At 38.9% G+C, this 20,071-nt stretch overlaps 1 protein-coding gene across 1 annotated transcript in view; it reads right to left on the bottom strand.

Annotated features, from left to right (window-relative positions):
- Positions 1-20,071, bottom strand: part of TMC1 (transmembrane channel like 1) — a 141,936-nt gene that overhangs the window by 26,502 nt on the left and 95,363 nt on the right. The window contains exons 9-14 of the mRNA XM_055578311.1: positions 18,061-18,203; positions 12,805-12,949; positions 12,015-12,209; positions 7,930-8,109; positions 7,649-7,810; positions 2,544-2,672 (exon numbers count right to left, since the gene is read on the bottom strand). Coding sequence (XP_055434286.1) covers positions 2,544-2,672; positions 7,649-7,810; positions 7,930-8,109; positions 12,015-12,209; positions 12,805-12,949; positions 18,061-18,203 — 954 coding nt within the window. The remainder of the gene's footprint in view (positions 1-2,543; positions 2,673-7,648; positions 7,811-7,929; positions 8,110-12,014; positions 12,210-12,804; positions 12,950-18,060; positions 18,204-20,071) is intronic.

Genomic DNA, 20,071 nt, shown 5'->3' with positions numbered 1-20,071 from the left:
AGATCCATATTTTTTAAATGTAAAGCTCCAAGATTTAAAATATTAGCTCATAAAAAAAAAGAAACAATACTGCAGACCAGAATAAAAATATCTGTCAGCTGACTCTAGCCTGCAGGCCACATTTGCAACCTCTCCTTAGGCTTACAACTTTTACATCTCTGTATCCTCCTATATGGGGGCAGGAGGAGAAGGGGACAACAGAGGATGAGATGGCTGGATGGCATCACTGACTCGATGGACGTGAGTTTGAGTGAACTCCGGGAGTTGGTGATGGGCAGGGAGGCCTGGCGTGCTGCAATTCATGGGGTCGCAAAGAGTCGGACACGACTGAGCGACTGAACTGAACTGAACTGATCCTCTTATCAGCTGGCACAGAGGTTTGCTCATGATAGTTTGTGACTAGCAGGCACTCAGCTCTGTAAACTATCCACCTGGTGGGTCAGTGATAATAAAATCCATAGTAAAGATCCAGCACCCAACTTTAATGTTTCAAAACTTGTTTCACTGCTCAGTTTCTCTCTGATGAGCCTTCCAAAGGTAACATGGAAGAAAATTCACTCTCTGTGACCTCAAACAGATTTTGTCTGTTTTCCTATACTTCATACTAACCCAAGAGCGCTGCCAGCACTCAATAAATAATAAATTAGTCATTTAATTACAGCTTTTATGCATACAGGTCATGTTATATTGACTTCATATTTGAAGCAAAATTTTCTAGCACTTAAGAAGAAAAAAGGGATAAAAGGCAAGCATAAGCTGAGTGATGGTCTAAGAAAGAAATGGCAATTTTTATGCCTGCTTCAGAAGAGCTGAATCAGGCCAGGAAAATAGAAATGAAACCAAGCCAGCTGAATACTTCACAGCGGAGAATGGGGAAGCAGCACAAGAGCATTCTGGATCTATAGCATTACCTCACCATCGTCTACCAAACAACATGACCTTCTGGCTCCTCCAAGAAGCACTTTCCGGAAGAAAGACAGAGATGACCTCATAAGAGGTACAGTCTCAAAGTCAGGTAGAGGATCTAGCCTGGAGTCTTAAAAATAGTTCTGAATATAGGACTTGACCAGAAACTAGAAGGCATGAGACAAGAAGACCAGCAGGGAAGAATATCCCTTTACAGGGGAGAAGAGAAACATCATTAGCTCAAGAATACTAGGGCAGAACGTGACTCTGGGGCACAACCCAGGAAGCAAGCAGAGTTCTGTCAGCAGACAGTGTTGCCTTAATGGTGTTGAAATGTGGAGGTTCAACACTGAGTCAGCCAGTCAAAATAACTCCTGCTATGTGACAAGCACAGCTCAAAGCATGAGGTCAAGGCCTCTGTTTTGAGAAAGCTTTCATTCCAACAGAGGGAGACAGATAATAAGCACTTTCAAAACAGAAGATGTCAAGTAGTTATACATTGTATAAAGAAAATAAAACTGTGCTGAAACAGAGAGTCCCTGATGGGCCACCTTAGATTGGAAGGTCAGAGAAAAGCTTGAAGGAGGTGACTTATAAGCTGAGTCCTCAATGATAAGAATCAGTCCCGGCAAATTCTAGGAAACTGCACCCCCAGAGGAAGAACAGCTAGGGCAGATGCAAGGAGCATCTGTGTTTAAGCATAACAAAGAACCCCAATGTTTATAGATTTTACAAAGCAAGAGCAAAAGTGGTAGGAGATGAGTTCAGAGGGGAAAAAAGCAGAAGATCACAAAGGGTATCGATGGCCCTGGACAGAGATTCAAATTCATTCTAAATATTTAGAAACCACTGGAAATATTTGAGCAAATAAGTACTATCAACTCCTCAAGTCCTGTTTCCCAAGATAACAGTTTCATGTGCAAAAGGAGGACACAGAGATGTGTGCTCTGCTACCACTCTCAAGCTTTGTAGGGGATCTGGCATTGAACAAAGACGGGGGTTAATGATGGAATCAACACCAATGGGGCTCAGAGAAACATGTGCTGTTGCTATGGAAAAGCAAGTCAACTTGCTGGAATTCTACCCCACCACTTACCAGGGCCCTAGCAGCACCCTGGGCCTTTTACAGCCCCCTGCTGTGTCTCTGCTGAGTGCTTATTAGACTGTGAGCTTTATGAAGCAAGCAGCATAATCACTGATGCCTTCATCCCCCAACATACTGCACAGTGATGCACTTGATAAGTGTCCAGGAGTTTGCTTGGTAGAATTCAAAGGAATTAACAGAAAATGTACAGTTGATACTACTCATCTTGCCCTGCTTCTAGAAATGCCAGCAAACTTCATGGGAAGGGTACAGACTGTGGACCCAAGATTTACTGAGTTCACCAATTTAACATATGGGTTAAAGTCACTGCTTTTGCCACCTATAATTTTACTAGAATCTAATTTTGTTAGACTACTGCAAGCCATGATATTCAAGTCTTATCTCCTTCTGAATCAAAACTGTCCTCATTGGTCTTTGCTTATTGACATCTGAAAGACCATCCTACCTCCTAATTCTTCTTCTTGCACTGTATGTATAAATGATGAGTCACAAAGGAATGATCTGCTGAGAGAAAGATGAATATCACACTTACATATCCGTATTCCAAATCCCAGCACCAACAGTAGTTGCAAAACCTCACAAAACATGCTCGGAGAAAGTCCCCAATGAGAATTGTGACATAGGTGGTCAGAACATCAGAAACAGTCAGTCGCACAAATTCCTGTTGAAATAGTATGTGTATTAAAACAAGCATTTCTCCCTTCATGTGGTCCTAAGGTTGACATCAAATTTATCATGCTTTCTAAACAGTATTAACTTGAAACTGCAACTAATGGTAAACTAGTTAAGCATATGGAGCCAGTTAAAAGTGTTTCACCCCTATTTTATTAGTTTAAAAATAATTATTTCCTGTGCTCAAACCACTGGATCAAAAGTCTTTTTATTGAGAAACTTTTATAAGCCTGATACAAGAACACAAAACAGGAAAATACTGACAACACAGAAATTTAGCAGTTTAATCTGACAAGCAGCGCTATTTATAAAATTAAAAGACAAGCTTGTAAAAAGTACTTGTGGCATATATGATAGAAGACTAGTTTTTCTAACACATTAAAAACTTCTACAAATCAGTGCAATAGATGGGCAATTCAATAAGGAAAAGAATGGCAAATGGCACATATAAAAAATAAGAAAATATACAGTTAATTAAAACATTCAAAAGTACTTAATTCCTTATAAAAATAAAAAAGGATTTAATTCCTTATAAAAATACAGTTGTTATTTACACAGTGATAAATATTTTAAAACCCATGCTCTTCCATATTGATGAGAGTATGGTAAAACAGGCACTGCCATAAACTGATGGGGAAATTAAACTGGTGCATCATTTGGAGTGGTGGGGGCAGGACTTTTGTGAAGATCCATCCCATTGTAAGTGTGTGGAATTTGATCAAGAAAATCCACATCTAGAAATGTATCTTATGGCAAGTGTCAATCTATACATATAATTATGAAAGCATTGTTTATCCCAGATCAAAACTGGAAACAATTTAATAACACTCAAGGAGAAATAAAAATGGGTGTCAACACAAAAAAATACTGTGAGCTCTTAAAAAACAAATGCTATTGTGATTAACAACATCAGTTCAGTTTAGTCGCTCAGTCGTGTCCGACTCTTTGCGACCCCATGAATCGCAGCACACCAGGCCTCCCTGTCCATCACCAACTCCCGGAGTTCACTCAGACTCATGTCCATCGAGTCAGTGATACCATCCAGCCATCTCATCCTCTGTCATCCCCTTCTCCTCCTGCCCCTAATCCCTCCCAGCATCATGGTCTTTTCCAATCAGTCAACTCTTCGCATGAGGTGGCCAAAGTATTGGAGTTTCAGCTTTGGCATCAGTCTTTTTTTTTCCAGATGTTCAAGCTGGTTTTTTTGTTTGTTTGTTTTGTTTTCTTTTTTTTTAAATTTTATTTAATTTAACTTTACAATATTGTATTGGTTTTGCCATATATCAAAATGAATCTGCCACAGGTATACATGTGTTCCCCATGAACACCCAGGACTGATCTCTCCTAGAATGGACTGGTTGGATCTCCCTGCAGTCCAAGGGACTCTCAAGAGTCTTCTCCAACACCACAGTTCAAAAGCATCAATTCTTCGGTGCTCAGCTTTCTTCACAGTCCAACTCTCACATCCATACATGACCACAGGGAAAAAACCATAGCCTTGACTAGACGAACATTTGTTGGCAAAGTAATGTCTCTGCTTTTCAATATGCTATCTAGGTTAGTCATAACTTTTCTTCCAAGGAGTAAGCGTCTTTTAATTTCATAGCTGCAGTCACCATCTGCAGTGATTTTGGAGCCCAAAAATATAAAGTCTGACACTGTTTCCACTGTTTCCCCATCTATTTCCCATAAAGTGATGGGACCAAATGCCATGATCTTCGTTTTCTGAATGTTGAGCTTTAAGCCAACTTTTTCACTCTCCACTTTCACTTTCATCAAGAGGCTTTTGAGTTCCTCTTCACTTTCTGCCATAAGGGTGGTGTCATCTGCATATCTGAGGTTATTGATATTTCTCCTGGCAATCTTGATTCCAGCTTGTGCTTCTTCCAGCCCAGCATTTCTCATGATGTACTCTGCATATAAGTTAAATAAGCAGGGTGACAATATACAGCCTTGACGTACTCCGTTAACAACATAAACATTTACTAAAAACCACTGAATTCTGTACTTTAAAGTCCATGCAGCCTTCTCAGATGGCATGCACTGCATTCTTGTAGTGCTTTATTGACACTATAAAATTGTAAATGTTATAAATTCAGTTCAGTCACTCAGTCATGTCCGACTCTTCGAAACTCAATGGACTACAGCATGCCTACCTCCCCGTCCATCACCAACTCCCGGAGTTTAGTCAAACTCATGTCCATCGAGTCGGTGATGCCACACAACCATCTCATCCTCTGTCATCCCCTTCTCCTCCCAATTCAATCTTTCCCAGAACCAGGGTCTTTTCACATGAGTCAGTTCTTCGCATGAGGTGGCCAAAGTATTGGAGTTTCAGCTTCAACATCAGACCTTCTGATGAATATTCAGGGCTGATCTCCTTCAGAATGGACTGGTTGGATCTCCTTGCAGTCCAAGGGACTCTCAGCAGCCTTCTCCAACACCACAGTTCAAAAGCATCAATTCTTTGGCACTCAGCTTTTTTTATAGTCCAACTCTCACATCCATACATGACTACTGGAAAAACCATAACCTAGACTAAATGGACCTTTGTTGGCAAAGTAATGTCTCTGCTTTTTAATACACTGTCCAGGCTGGTCATAATTTTTCTTCCAAGGAGCAAGTGTCTTCTAATTTCATGGCTGCAGTCACCATCTGCAGTGATTTTGGAGCCCCCCAAAATAAAGTCTCTCACTGTTTCCACTGTTTCCCCATCTATTTCCCATGAAGTGATGTGACCAGATGGCATGATCTTAGTTTTCTGAATAATCAGAAACATGTTTTCTAGATTGCATTGACATTCATGTCTAATTAATTGCTGCTTCCTCTTCAGAAGTGAGCAGCTTCCACCTTATTCTTTACAGTTAGTTCTATTAATCCTGTTTAATTCAGGTGTTTTCTTGGTAAAGAATACTTTTCTTAGCCCTCATGCCAGTCTGCATTCTGGGATGTCCATTAAGAGAATGTCTCAAACTCTTTGAGTCTGTGAAAACTACTTTTTTTTTTTTTTTTCTCATTTCTCTTAACTTTTGCTGAAGATTTAGGGGACAGCCTAGAAGTGATAAAAAAAAGACTCAATAAAAACAGGCTCATGGCCCCCTTCCTTCACTTTTTAAAGAGCATCACTCCAACCTCTGTTTCCACTGTCACGTCCAGTTTTTCTCACTCTTGCCTCCCATGTATAAGCATGTTGTGATTTTGTTAGGCTCACCTATATAATCCGGGATACTTTTCCTATCCCCAGATATTTAGCTTACTCACATTGGTAAAGTCCATTTTGCTATGTAAGGTAACATATTCACAATTTCCAGGAATTAGAACATGGACATTTTGGAATAGCTTTTATTCTGTCTACCACACTATGTATCACAAATTACTCTCTACCAAGTGCAGGCAGTTTTCCTTTCATTTATTATTTCATACATTGTATGGTCCTGTACACATGTATAAAACACGGATGTCTGAAAACTGAGAATTTAATAACATGTAACTGGAAAAGGAAGGCCTATCTGGTCCCTGAAAGCTTAAAAATAAAGTAGAGTCCTTATTTATACTCTTCAGACTTGGTTCTCAATGATGTCTGTCTAGCATTATACACATTTTCCTTATTTTTTTTCCACAGTTGAAATCACAGATGAGTTGCTTAAGTCAGATGAGTATCTGAAGCTAAGGACATCATATCTATATTTGTTTAAATTAGTTTTATAAAACTAAAGCTAATTTTCAATTTTCCGTTTATCATACAAAATGTATACAAATAATAATATGAATAATTAAAAACTAAAAAAAGATATATTCAAATAATTTCCCAAAGATTACATTACTACTGAAACTGAGCTGTTGTCTGACAGCCAGAAGCACTGTGACATGTCTTTAAATGTCTGTTCACCATAGTCCAAAGTCAGTTTATGAAATGCACATTAGGAATGTCAATTCTAATGAGATAAAAGTAAAGGCATTTCAAAATATAAATTGGATTTGTATAGATATAAGAGACCTGAAGAAGGTTTTTGTTTTTGTTTGGTTTGGTTTCCCTTTATTGAACAGAAAGCCATAGAAAACACTATTTCTTTTATCTGCTAAAATACCATTAGTCTTGGACTGGGGTCATCTACACAGTCATCTGAGAACAACGAACCTAAAATAGCATTTCCTTCCATGCTTAAGGGGCAATTATTTGACATCTCAACATTATTGAAATAAACTTTAGTGTATGCTCCCAAATGAACTTTTTCTCTTCTTTTATAGAAAACAGGTAACACTAACTAGAGTGCCATTTAAATATTTGCTTGGGCCTGGGTGCTAAATCTGGGTGCTTTATTATAATATATATAGAAAATATTTCCTCAGGCCATTTTAAAACATCCTTCCTTTATATGCTACCAAACTGTGGTGTTGGAGAAGACTCTTGAGAGTCCCTTGGACTGCAAGGAGATCCAACCAGTCCATCCTAAAGGAAATCAGTCCTGGGTGTTCATTGGAAGGACTGATGTTGAAGCTGAAACTCCAATACTTTGGCCACCTGACGCGAAGAGCTGACTCATTTGAAAAGACCCTGATGCTGGGAAAGATTGAAGGCAGGAGGAGAAGGGGACGAGAGAGGATGAGATGGTTGGATGGCATCACTGACTCAATGGACACAGGCTTGGGTGGACTCCAGGAGTTGGTGGTGGACAGGGAGGCCTGGAGTGCTCTAGTTCACGGGGTCGCAAAGAGTCAGACACGACTGAGCAACTGAACTGAACTGAAAAGGGGTGTAAATGTACTACTCACCTGAATGGATGCTTGTGAGGACTGCAGGAGTTAATATATGTGAAATTCACAGCCAGCATATGGTGAGCAGTCAGTAAGTCTTAGCAATTTTCATTAATAAGCAATATAAACCAGGTCACACTTACAGAAGAAATTTCTACTCTGCTCCTTTTTAATCCAATAATTGTTATGCACTCCTGTGTGTGACATTACCTGCCCCACCATTGTTTCCCAGCAGGGTCCTCGAGGTACATCTGCAGGGTGCACAAAAAAGGGTGGCCCAGTGGTATTTCCAGCAAGGGAAGCATTGTAGGCCTTGATCATGTTGGCTTCCCATAGGGTAATATTGGCCTTTACTAGCTTCTCCTCTTCAATCTAGAAAGGAGAGTATTGGAAACAAAACTGAAACAGATTTCAAAGGCATTTCTGGCAATCTTGAGACTGGGAATGTAACAATGTGCTGATGGCAAGGACAATCCAGACACAAGATTTACCTTGTTGTTAATCTCATCCATCAGGGCAAGAATAAATACATACAGGTTGCCTAAAAGAAGAGCAAAAATGCGTCCCAGTAGCCATTTCAGAGCGATGAGTGGATGGTAGTCTTCCAATTCAGCAAATAAGTCAAATAGTGTTGGACAGAACATCCCCAGGAGGGACATGACCATGTTCATCTACAAGAAGACACAAGAGGTGAACCAAGTTGATGGTGTTTAAAAATTATTATTGTTTTCTTCCAAATTTGCAAGATTCCAACTAGATTCCTTTGATATTCTATAAGACTAAAAATTATTTCATGCATTTTAAAAATTTGATCTTAATACGATAGGGACCATATTCAGCTCACACTTTTAAGATGTACATGTGCACGAGTTTGTGGACATGCCAGTAATAATAGTCTGTTTCCTAGCATATGAGGGATGTGATTTACATTACTTTTTATGCAGATAATACGTTGGTCTACATGGTACCAATTCTGCACTTCACAACAAGATTTCCAAAGGAAATGAAAAATTGTCTGCTTGAGGAATGGGTTCAAATAGGAAATACTAATTTGACAATCATCAACATATAGGCTAGTTTAATCAACTAGAATGGATGAATTCCTTGAGATGGGCTCAGGTCTACTGAGTTAGGGGGAACGCAAACTGTTAGGGGCAAAAAGAAAGAAAAAAGAAAGAAAATGGAATAGATTTTATCAAAGAAAACAGAGAGGACGTTCAGAAAATACAAAAGGAGAATACATGGCATAATATCATCAAAGCCAAGGCAGAAAAGTTTAAGAAATGAAGGACTGACTTATAATGCCAAAACTAAGAAAAGTATGAAAGAGAGAGAGAATGAAAATATGACAAGCTGGAAATTTGTGGTCCATATCTCCAGATTGATTGACACACTTATGAATATATTATTAGGGTAAATTAAGCATGTGCCACATTTATAATAGGGGAGAAAAACCTTTAAATAAATTTTAAAAAAGGTTCCAGTTGGCACTGACAATTTCTTTGCCTGAATATCTGGCTCAAATTGTCACTACTGTGAGTTCCCATCTCCCCTGGTGGACTCCATGTTTTGAATGATTAGAACTACCAGGCTATATTTAGAAAATAATTATCAATATTTTTCTTTGCTTTTCACTAAGAACATTATATAAGTATGACTAGCAGGAGCTAAAAGTCAGCATGATGTATATAAACTCAGCATAATATAATTTCAGCCTAAAGTAAAAACTTGGCAGAGCCTATGCTGTCTAAGGTAAGTTTGAATTGTTTCATCAAATTTGTAAAGTTTTTCATGAATCTGCATTATTACCTTTGATGGCCCCTAGAATCAGGGGTCCCCTAAAATGGATGTTTTTTAATCCATCTGGGCTGGATGAAGCACAAACTGGAATCAAGACTGCCGGGAGAAATATTAATAACCTCAGATATGCAGATGACACCACCCTTATGACAGAAAGCAAAGAGGAACTAAAGAGCCTCTTGAAAGTGAAAGAGGAGAGTGGAAAAGTTGGCTTAAAGCTCAACATTCAGAAAACTAAGATCATGGCATCCGGTCCCAACACTTCATGGCAAATAGATGGGGAAACAGTGGAAACAGTGGCTGACTTTATTTTTGGGGGCTCCAAAATCACTGCAGATGGTGATTGCAGCCATGAAATTAAAAGACACTTACTCCTTGGAAGGAAAGTTATGACCAACCTAGACAGCATATTCAAAAGCAAAGATATTACTTTGTCAACGAAGGTCCATCTAGTCAAGGCTATGGTTTTCCCAGTAGTCATGTATGGATGTGAGAGTTGGACTATAAAAGAAAGCTGAGCACCAAAGAATTGATGCTTTTGAACTATGGTGTTGGAGAAGACTCTTGAGAGTCCCTGGGACTGCAGGAGATCCAACCAGTCCATCCTAAAGGAAATCAGTCCTGGGTGTTCATTGGAAGGACTGATATTGAAGCTGAAACTCCAATGTTTTGGCCACCTGATGCAAAGACTGACTAATTTGAAAAGACCCTGATGTTGGGAAAGATTGAAGGCAGGAGAGAATGGGACGACAGAGGATGAGATGATTGGATGGCATCATCGACTCAATGGACATGAGTTTGGATAATCTCCTGGAGTTGGTGATGGACAGGGAGGCCTGGTGTGCTGCGGTTCGTGGGGTTACAAAGAGTCGGACACGACTGAGTGACTGAATTGAACTGGACTGAATGAAATTAAAAGACGCTTGCTCCTTGGAAGAAAAGCTATGACCAACCTAGACAGCATATTAAAAAGCAGAGACATTACTTTGCCAACAAGGGTCCATCTAGTCAAAGCTATGGTTTTTCCAGTAGTGTTGTATGGATGTGAGAGTTGGACTATAAAGAAAGCTGAGTGCCAAAGAATTGATGGTTTTAAACTGTGGTGTTGGAGAAGACTCTTGAGAGTCCCTTGGACTGCAAGGAGATCCAACCAGTCCATCCTAAATCAGTCTTGAATATTCATCAGAAGGTCTGATGTTGAAGCTGAAACTCCAGTACTTGGGCCACCTGATGCAAAGAACTGACTCATTTGAAAAGACCCCGATGCTGGGAAAGATTGAAGGCAGAAGGAAAAGGAGATGACAGAGAATGAGATGGTTGGTGGCATCACCAACTCAATGGACATGGGTTTGAGCAAGCTTCGGGAGTTGGTGATAGACAGGGAAACCTGGCGTGCTGCAGTCCATGGGGTCATGAAGGGTTGGACATGACTGAGAAACTGAACTGAACTGAACTGAAGATGGATATTAAACAAGTTCTTATAAAGAGTGACTGTTTTAATTATAATCAATTACTCATTCTTTTTTGTGGTTCCTTGATACAAAAACATAATCAATATGAACCACAAACCAAAGTGGTATGATAATTTTGCCTATAAATGGTATTCTAACTGCAAAAGATAATCTTAAAAGCAAACTTAGTAATCCTGTGAGGTTCCCCCTTAGTTTTTAATACATAAGACCCTACCTAATGACTCTATTTTACAGGAATTGCATGAAATATCTATGTCTTCATAGTCTCTTAAATGTATGGTCTCCCATCTTCAGCATTATTGCTTCTGAAATACCTAGAATGTTTTTGTTTGGAACCTTCTGTTTTAAGTGTGTTATACCCTTTTCTGTCCAAGATTTTTCTAGGAAATTCTATGCTTATGAATACTTTCTTAATCTGTTTGGCCTATAAAGCTTTGCAGAAGTTTCAGTACTGTAAATCTATACTTCCCACTGCTTAAATCTTCATATTTTTTGAGAACCCCAGTTCAAAATGATGTCAGATTATATTATGGAACATTTTATGAAAGGGAACAGTCCCAAGAAACAACACATGACCAATGATCTCCTGATTCTAAATGTCTATTTCTGACCTCTTTTCTTTGGACCTGCTAAATGGGCAGATACCCTGAAGACTAATCACAATGATAATATTTAATTTCTGGCAAAGATCTGGCCTTCCTCATTTAACTAGCTTTTGGAGGGGGAGGTAATAGGGTAGGGGGACAAGGAGGTGGAGTAGTTAGGCTGCTAGAGAGAGGCCCAGTCTTGCCCAAAGTACAGGAGGCAATCTGAATGTTTCCAATGAGATTAATATAAGAACCCAGGGCTTTATCATCCCCACTTCAAAGAATTCAGGCAACAGCTGGATCTTTCAAAGACAGAAGCAGGATCTACAGAGAGTGTAACATAGGGTCATAGAAAGAGTGTTCGGCTTGAAATCAAAATTCTTAAATTTTAACTCTCATTGCTCTCCATGGTTCTGTGACACATCACCTAACCTGAGATTCATTACCTCTGTCTATAAAACACACTGGTTGGAATGTATGTGTTCTAATCTCTCTTCCAACTCTACCTAATGTCACAAAGTAAGAAACAGACACACATTAGACAGATTTGGAAATAAGGCTGGAATAAAGAACTGTGTGCCAAGGTTGGTTCACTCTCAGGGCAAGATGACAGGGGTAGGTAAAAAGTGGCTGTATTTCATGTTCCAGCACTGAAACACAACCCACAAAACCTTAAATGTCAGATTCTAAGCACATAAAAAGCATGCAGAGACGAACTTCATTTTTTTCCCACCACCCAAGGGTGTCAGGATCTTGCTGCGCAAATTCCTGGGATCGCTTCACAGCCCAAAAGATGAGGTATCCACTCCCGCCAAGTGTTAGAAACACGAAGAAGTTAGCAAGAAACCTCAGGAATCTGATCAAGTGGATGTTTTCTTCCACTTGGGCTGCTCTTTCTTCTATTATAGCTTCCTGTATCCAAGGAAAACAGGAAAAAAAAAATTATCTGATCTACAAAAAATATCATGAACTTAGGAATTATTTTCACAAACATTAGAATGTGAGGAATGAAAATGTAAACTAAATCTGGGATTCCACAAACCAGGTGAATATTGCCAGCAAGTGAGAAAATGTAAGAGAAAAAAGGAAGAATTCTTACAAAGTCTGGTTAGTCTGGTTGATCTAATATTAAGACAGTCTTCATTCTAAAGTCTCTTCTAGTATGGCTTTTTAAAACAATTACAAAATAATACTTTAGAGTTATGTTAAATATTGAGCTAATGTATTCCTAGAAATAATAAGTTAGCATTGTTCTATTATTTAGAATATCTGATTCTGGTTACTAATGGTTAGCTATTCCAAGCCAATGGCGTTTTATTACCAAATTTAGAGAGAAATAGTGCTGCCACAAGCCATCAATCATTTTCCAGTCATATTCAGAACCCTGCCCAGATCCTGGTAGGAAGAAATGATGAGTTAATCTTTCTTTTAATTGTCAAGATACTTTGCTACACATACCATTTGGAATGATTCCAAAAGAAAAATCTCTTGAAGTTGGTATCTTTACCTTAAAGTTCATTGTGATAGAATTGAATTTGTTGTCTGCTGTTTCAGGGTTGCCAATAAGGTAGTCCCAGCTAGTGAACACCTTCCAGCTAAAGTTGAAAGCGTTATCATCACCACCTCCGTCATCACCAATATTTTTGGTCATCCTATGCAAACAGGAGGTTTAATCCAGCAGTCAGAATACAAACAGAAAGGGAGAGATTAGGGAATAGCAAGACATCATAATTTTAGGGATATTGGAGAAGCAATATCTAAAAGATATACTTTCAATTAAGTTTGTTCTAATAACCAGAAAAGTTTGTTTAAAAAAAAAATTTGGTTTGTTTTAATTTTTTAAACTTCATTTCTAGGCTTTCAAGATTAGAAAACTACTAAGCATTGATGGTTTTAACAATCAATTAATTTACAGGTTATGTAAAAATAGTTTTTTATTTGTTTTCCTAAACTGTTTTCTTAGGGTCATATACTGTACCCTGAACCTTTTATGGGACAAGGATCTCTTTAGAAATCTGATGAAAACCACTGGGCCCTTACCCAGGGAGAAAATACGTACAGGCTCTAAAATGGTTGTACACAATTTTAGTTGGTTTACAGTTGAAAGCCTAGGAATAGATTAACCCAGGTCAGATCAGGAAACTTCTTTATAGGTTTCAAATCCTCTAAGAATCTCCTCCCAAAGAGTGATTACACTGAATACATGAAAGTTTTCCATACTCTACAACTCTTGACCAAAAATCAAGATTTTTATACAACTTTAATGCCAAGTGGTTACATATATTCTAATAATTTATGTTTAAAATATTTTTATTTGCTTGGACCATTTAAAATACATTTACTTAAAGGTTTATTTCAGTGGTTAAAAATCTATGTCCTACTTACTTCTCTTCTTTGTTTCCCCTACCACCATAGATAGCAAAATTAAAATTTTATATGATATATATTACAGAATGGTCCTATAAGGTTTTGGTTTTTTACAGTGTTATGGAATTAAAAAAGAAAGGAGAATGAGGACATAAAGATGACATTATAATTTGGCAGACATCTCTCAGGTCATCTAAATTCCACCACTGTTAGTCCTATCTCTTACAGAGGTTTATATGTTTCAAATGGGCTCATGTGTTTGAAAAATAACTAAAAATAATTATTACTTACCTCAGTCTACCACTTTACCCTCTGCAAATGGTATTTGTGTGTATTATCATATTTGTCCTTCTCAAAAACTTAAAGAGAGGTCAAGGTAGTTGATACTATTCTCTGTTATAGATGAGGAAGCGGAAGGGTAAAATTATGAAGTGATTTCCTGGACATAATTCAGAAGTAAACCACAGGGATGGGTCAAGAGCTTAGGTTTTCTGACTTCAGTCTAGTACCCAAGCTAGGACACCATGAGATATGTTGAACCATACAAGATGCCTTTCTGTAGGTCAAAAAGTATTGAAATCAAACATTCCTAATGATTTAACCTAGGGAGAAAATTATTTTTTTGATTAAGATGCCATCATTCCTTTTGTGCATAGTCATTGAGCAAAGGGCAGAGCCTCAGGTAAAACTGATCACTTGACAGATGGTTTTGCATGGACCTTTATCACTGGCAAGATTCTATACCTGTAGTCAGCCTCCTGGAGAAGGGAGCTCAAGCTTGACAGGCAAACTGGGAACATCTAGCATGTGAGAATTGTCAAGAAAGGGAGTGGAATACTAAACGCATAAGGAAGGATACTGAAGACAAACTCTACTAACAACGCATTTTTACTCAGATGGCCCTGATAGCTATAAAATGTTTCATGTACAGCTCCATCCCTTGGTTGCAGAAAAAAAATAAAGTGTACATACTTAAACAAAAATTCTTCCTTTTTCAAGGGGGCTATAGTTTGTAACAACTGTATCTCAAGCTATCTCAACATATAATTTGCAAGGAAGGAAGGAGTGGAGGAAGGATGAGTGACCAACCATCTTGCTTTGTCAGGGACTGAGTCATTACCCAGGACAAAAGACTTTTAGTGCTAAAGCCGATGGAGTCCTAGGTCAACAAAGTTAGCCATCCTATCTTAAAATTTCAAAGTACTTTCTTGTATATCTATCTAATTTTCCTTCCAATTTCCCCATTGGTGTTGGTTTAGTTGCTAAGTCTTGTCCAACTCTTGTGATCCCATGGACTGTAGCCCACCAGGGTCCTCTGTCCAAGGGATTCTCCAGGCAAGAATACTGGAGTGGTTTGCCATTTCCTTCTCCAGGGGATCTTCCCAACCCAGGGATCAAACCCGGGTCTCCTGCACTGCAGGCAGATTCTTTACTGACTGAGCTACCAGGGAAGCCAATTTCCCCATTAATTAATCAAAACAGATATCTGCTTCCCTTTCATGGATGAGGACTCTGCAATAAACAGTATGAGCAAGAGGACAAAATCCCTCAGTTGCCTGATTGATTTTAAGTACTCAATTTTAGTTTCACTTGATTTGAGGCATGTATCCCATAAAGCCACTCATGTTTATTCCGAGAATGTATTTGTTTGGCACTGGTGGGGGACAGGGGAAGAGATGATAAAGGATTCTGTGCAATCACTTATATCCCACCAATTGTTTTTCTACCAAGCTCTGCCCCCAGGGCTAGGAGCAGCTAGGAGTCATAAATGGCTTTGGAATTGTCTTGCCATAAAGGCCAATGAACTTAAACCACTTGCCAATCATATAGTGAACAACCAAAGGTCCCCTGCCAGAGGGAGGAACCAAAATCAGGCTGCTTTAGGTGGTATAACGTGGATGACTTTGAGGGCAAAATGTGGAACTGGTGCCCTGCAGGTATCCTAAATGGTGTCTTTGAGTTAATTCGAAATAGCTTCCATTTCCTGGAAAGCTGCACTAGCTAGTGAGTTTGCCATGAGCAATATGTGGTTACTGAGCACTTCAAATGTAACTGGTGTTTCAAAGACTTAGTACCAAAAAAAGACAGAAAATATCTCAATAATAATTTTAGATTGATTATATGTTGAAGGAACTGTTTTGATATATAGAGTTAAATAAAATATATTATTAAAATATATTCTACCTATGTATTTGTTTAAGATAGCTGCCAGAATATTTAAATTACATGTCCCTTGTCTTATATTTCTTTACATAATGCTATTCTAGATGCTTTATACCCATCTGCCAGAAATGATAATAAATGTACAAATCTATTCATGTATAACTACATAACCATGCATAACTATCTTATGAGGGCTATCATATGGCCTCACTTCCTATCATGCTGGCTTTGTTTGGTTTATCAGTAAGTCTATGAATTATAATCCTAATAAAACAGTTAAATTAGCATATGCTAGCCATGTTCTAAGTGCTTTGACTGTATTAACTCATATTGTCCTCATAGCCATCCTAACATCAAGGTATTATTACACCTCTATCAGAAATAGGAAAGAGTTTCCATGGTAGCTCAGCTGCTAAAGAATCCGCCTGCAATGGAAGAAACCCTGGTTTGATTCCTGGGTTGGGAATATCCCCTGGAGAAGGGATAGGCTACCCACTCCGGTATTCATGGGCTTCCCTGGTGGCTCAGACAGTAAAGAATCTGCCTACAAGGTGGGAGACCTGGGTTTGATACCAGGGTTGGAAAGATCCCCTGGAGGAGGGCATGGGAACCTACTCCAGTATTCTTGCCTAGACAAGAATTCATCTCTCCATGGACAGAGAAGCCTGGCAGGCTACAGTCCATGGAGTCACAAAGAGTCAGACATGACTAAACAACTAAGTGACTAAGCACAGCACAGAAACAGGAAAACAGAGCAGTTGAACAATTTGTCAAAGTTCTTTTATAATGGGCTAGAGCTGGTATTTGAATTCATTTAGAATGGCTTATGGTAACCCACTCCAGTATTCTTGCCTGGAGAACCCCATGGACAGAGGAGCGTGGCAGGCTACTGTCCATGGGATCCTAAGAGTTGGACACAACTTAATGACTAAACCACCACCAGAATGGCTCAAGAGACCACTAGAGTATATAGCCTCTGCAGAGTCACTAAAAGCTGAGGAATTGGACATCCGTAGACATGCTTCCTCAGGGAAAATGGAGACTAAAGGACCAATTTGAAATGATACTCACAAGGCCTGTGTGATGTAACTGATACCCCTGACTTTAATCCTGCCAAATCTAAATGGCTAAAAGACTAGAAATATGTTAGATTTTTTGGAATGAGGTACTATTTTAGCAGGTAGACAGTTATTTTACATACTTAGGCTCTCTGATTACACTTGGACAAGTAGATAAAGATTTTGGATACAGGGTCTCCATTAAGGCCTTTTTCAAGTTCTGAAAGGGCTTAAAAATCTAAACGTGATAGTTTTTCTGGAGGAACCAATAAGTTTGGCAGGGACAGGATGTAAAGCATGTTTCAGACTGCTCCAGAGAGCTCCTGCTGAAGAGGACTTGGACCTTCAAGTAAAGGTCTTCCCTGCAATGAAGCAAAAGCTCAGTTTACCTTGTGCATAGTTAAATAAAAGGGAGACTTCACTGAGATGTTTCAACACTTCTGCTAAACTGGTTCAGAAAATTAGCTAAAAGTTGGGTTATTCATAACCCTAAATGACTGTGTGAGGTTTCTGCAGTGTCTTCAAGTGAGGTTTTAACAATATATTTCAAATAAGGGGAAAAAATAAGCTGCAGTTTCATCAGTTCCCCCAATGAAATTCTTTCCCATGCTCTAATAAATCCTCTTCCAAGATAAAATATGATTACACAGTTGATCATGATGATCTCGTTGAGGGCCATTTGTTTGCGCTGTCTTACACAGCTGAAATTTTTTGGATGAGTGATTATTCTGTTTTTTTGGTGGGGTTTTTGTGTTGTTTTTTAATGAACAGAGAACAACAGATTCTGCCTATTGAGCTGATCTTGCAAGTCACAAACCTCTCTGCACACTAAAAGAGGGGTCAGCAGCTGTTTTCCTGTCTTGTTTGCAACATTGACTTACACCTTAAAATACAAAAGAGCACAATTTTAAAATATGCTTAACCACAGAATAGGTACACAACCATCACTCTGACCCAGTGATATGATCAAAGGCTTGCCCTTATTTTTAATCCTTTTGTGTGGGAAATGTAATAGTCTAACATTAGTACAGGTATTAAAACCACATTTTATCTTTTATATACTCTGCATTCTCTAGACATGAAGCAGAAAAAAAAAAAAATCCAATTCCCAGATTAACTTTCCCATTTGATTCCAACAATCATTGCTTGCTTCCCAGGAGATCAATGAAACTTACGCTTTAAGGACAACCAGAAAACTGTATCCAATGCACATGATCCCCACGAGAAAATAGGAGAGTGGCAGTCTGAAATTCATCCATCCAATTGTTCGTTTATTGTCGTAATAGCCATAAAAGAGGACAGAATATTGAGCCAAGCCCTAAAATCCAAAAACAAAGCCGTTTAACAGATGCTGTGAAGAAAAAAGATCGACTTCTAAGAAGAATAACAAAATGACATTAATTCTCAAACTTGGGAGATGGCTCTGACATGAGCCCTATTGTTTTGTTTCATGGAGTGATTGTTTCAGCTGCCACACTGACTGACAGCCTCTTGGTTTACTTGAAATTCAGGGACTTCTAAATAGATCAGATTTTTAACCAAATATAGGCTTGCTCAGCTGTGGAGCCATTACCATGAAATGCCCATTGATTGAAACATCAAAACACGCTTCATGGTGTCATTAGATTTACAATTTTAAGAGCTTGCTTAATATTGGGGGGAAATCTTAAATGTGCTTCCTCAAAGTTTCATGGCAGGTTTCCACTTTCAGTCACCTAAGCCACAGTCAGATTTGTTCTCCATAAGGTACAGAGGCCATGTCTCAGCTCATACTTAGCAAAAACAAGGAGCAGATGAGATGACATTGGAACCAATATATACAACCCTCTATTCATCAAGATTATTATCCCCAAATGAGCATGTTTATTCATACAACTACATGCTCTTTCCCAAAAAGTATCTGCCAGGGTTGGTATCACTGTCTTCCAAAGCCAATTAAGTAACTGCTCTCTATGCATAGAACATGGCATATTTTGATGCTGTTTCCCTTATAATATTCTTCCTCTTTCTCTCCTCTCATTCACTGTGTTCTTCACTCTTAGTTTGGAGGCATTGTTTCTGTATTACTATGCATCTACTTCCCCTTTTTCTCTTCAATTTCATCTCTTTGGCAATAATTTAAAACTTCTATGCTTTGTGAAGTGAGAGGATAATTGCAGTAATAATATCAATCAATAAATTTGACTGAGCAGGGACTTCCCTGGTGGCACAGTGGATAAGAATTGTCTGCCCATGCAGGGGACATGGATTTGATCCCTGCTCTGGGAAAACTACACATGCCATGGAGCAACTAAGTCTAGGGGCCAAAACTACTGAGCCTAGAGCTCCCCAGCAAGAGAGGCCACCACAATGAGAAGCCCCCACACCACAACAAAGGCAAAATATAGCCAAAAACAATAAATAAAATAAATAAATCCTTTTTTAAAATAAATAAAAATAAACTTTATTGAGCAGTTAGAGTTTGCTGAATACTTCATCTTACAGAATCCTCACAAGCACCCTCTTGAAGTGGCTCCTGTTAGGGGCAATCATTTTCCTCTAGTTTTGTTACTTTCCACATAGAGAAGACCCATGAGCACAACACTCCCAGCCTCTCTCCACTGCCTCATACTAGCTCCAGGGAGGAGAACCTCATCTGATAGTAGAGCATGGCTGAGGAATGGGGACAAGGTGGGACACCACTCTTCCTCCTCCTTTGAGATCACCCTCTGTGTTCTGTCCTTGTGAGGGGTACCCTGTCCTGGTCTAGGACAGGTGGATAAGACAGTCTGTTCTGAAGCTCACTTGCCCATGAAAAGATGCACATTCTTCAATATCCCAGCTTTAACAATGATAAACGTGACATGTTGACCTCCATCTGTCTGTTTGTCTTATTTCTGGTTAGCTCACAACCTGAGTTGACAACACATGTGGTATTATTTACCATGACTCCCCCCCTGCAAAAAGACACTATAGCTTTATATCTACTTTGCTGATGAAGAAACTGAGTTTTAGAGAAGTTAAGTTACTTGTCCATGTTCACGCAGCTAGTAAGCAACAGTCTGAACCTGAACTGGGTCTAATTTTAAATCTGTTTACTTAATCACTGTGCTATACTGCTTCTCCTATGTTCTCTTTTCCTACCAGGTCTTGCATCATACTAATGTCTTATTTATCCAGGAAAACAAAGAAACTGAAGCCCCAGGA

The sequence above is a fragment of the Bubalus kerabau genome, chromosome 4 (genome assembly GCF_029407905.1).
Source record: "Bubalus kerabau isolate K-KA32 ecotype Philippines breed swamp buffalo chromosome 4, PCC_UOA_SB_1v2, whole genome shotgun sequence".
Lineage (NCBI taxonomy): Eukaryota > Metazoa > Chordata > Mammalia > Artiodactyla > Bovidae > Bubalus > Bubalus kerabau.
The sequence above is the reverse complement of the archived record's forward strand: the minus strand, read 5'-3'. Positions and strand labels throughout refer to the sequence as shown.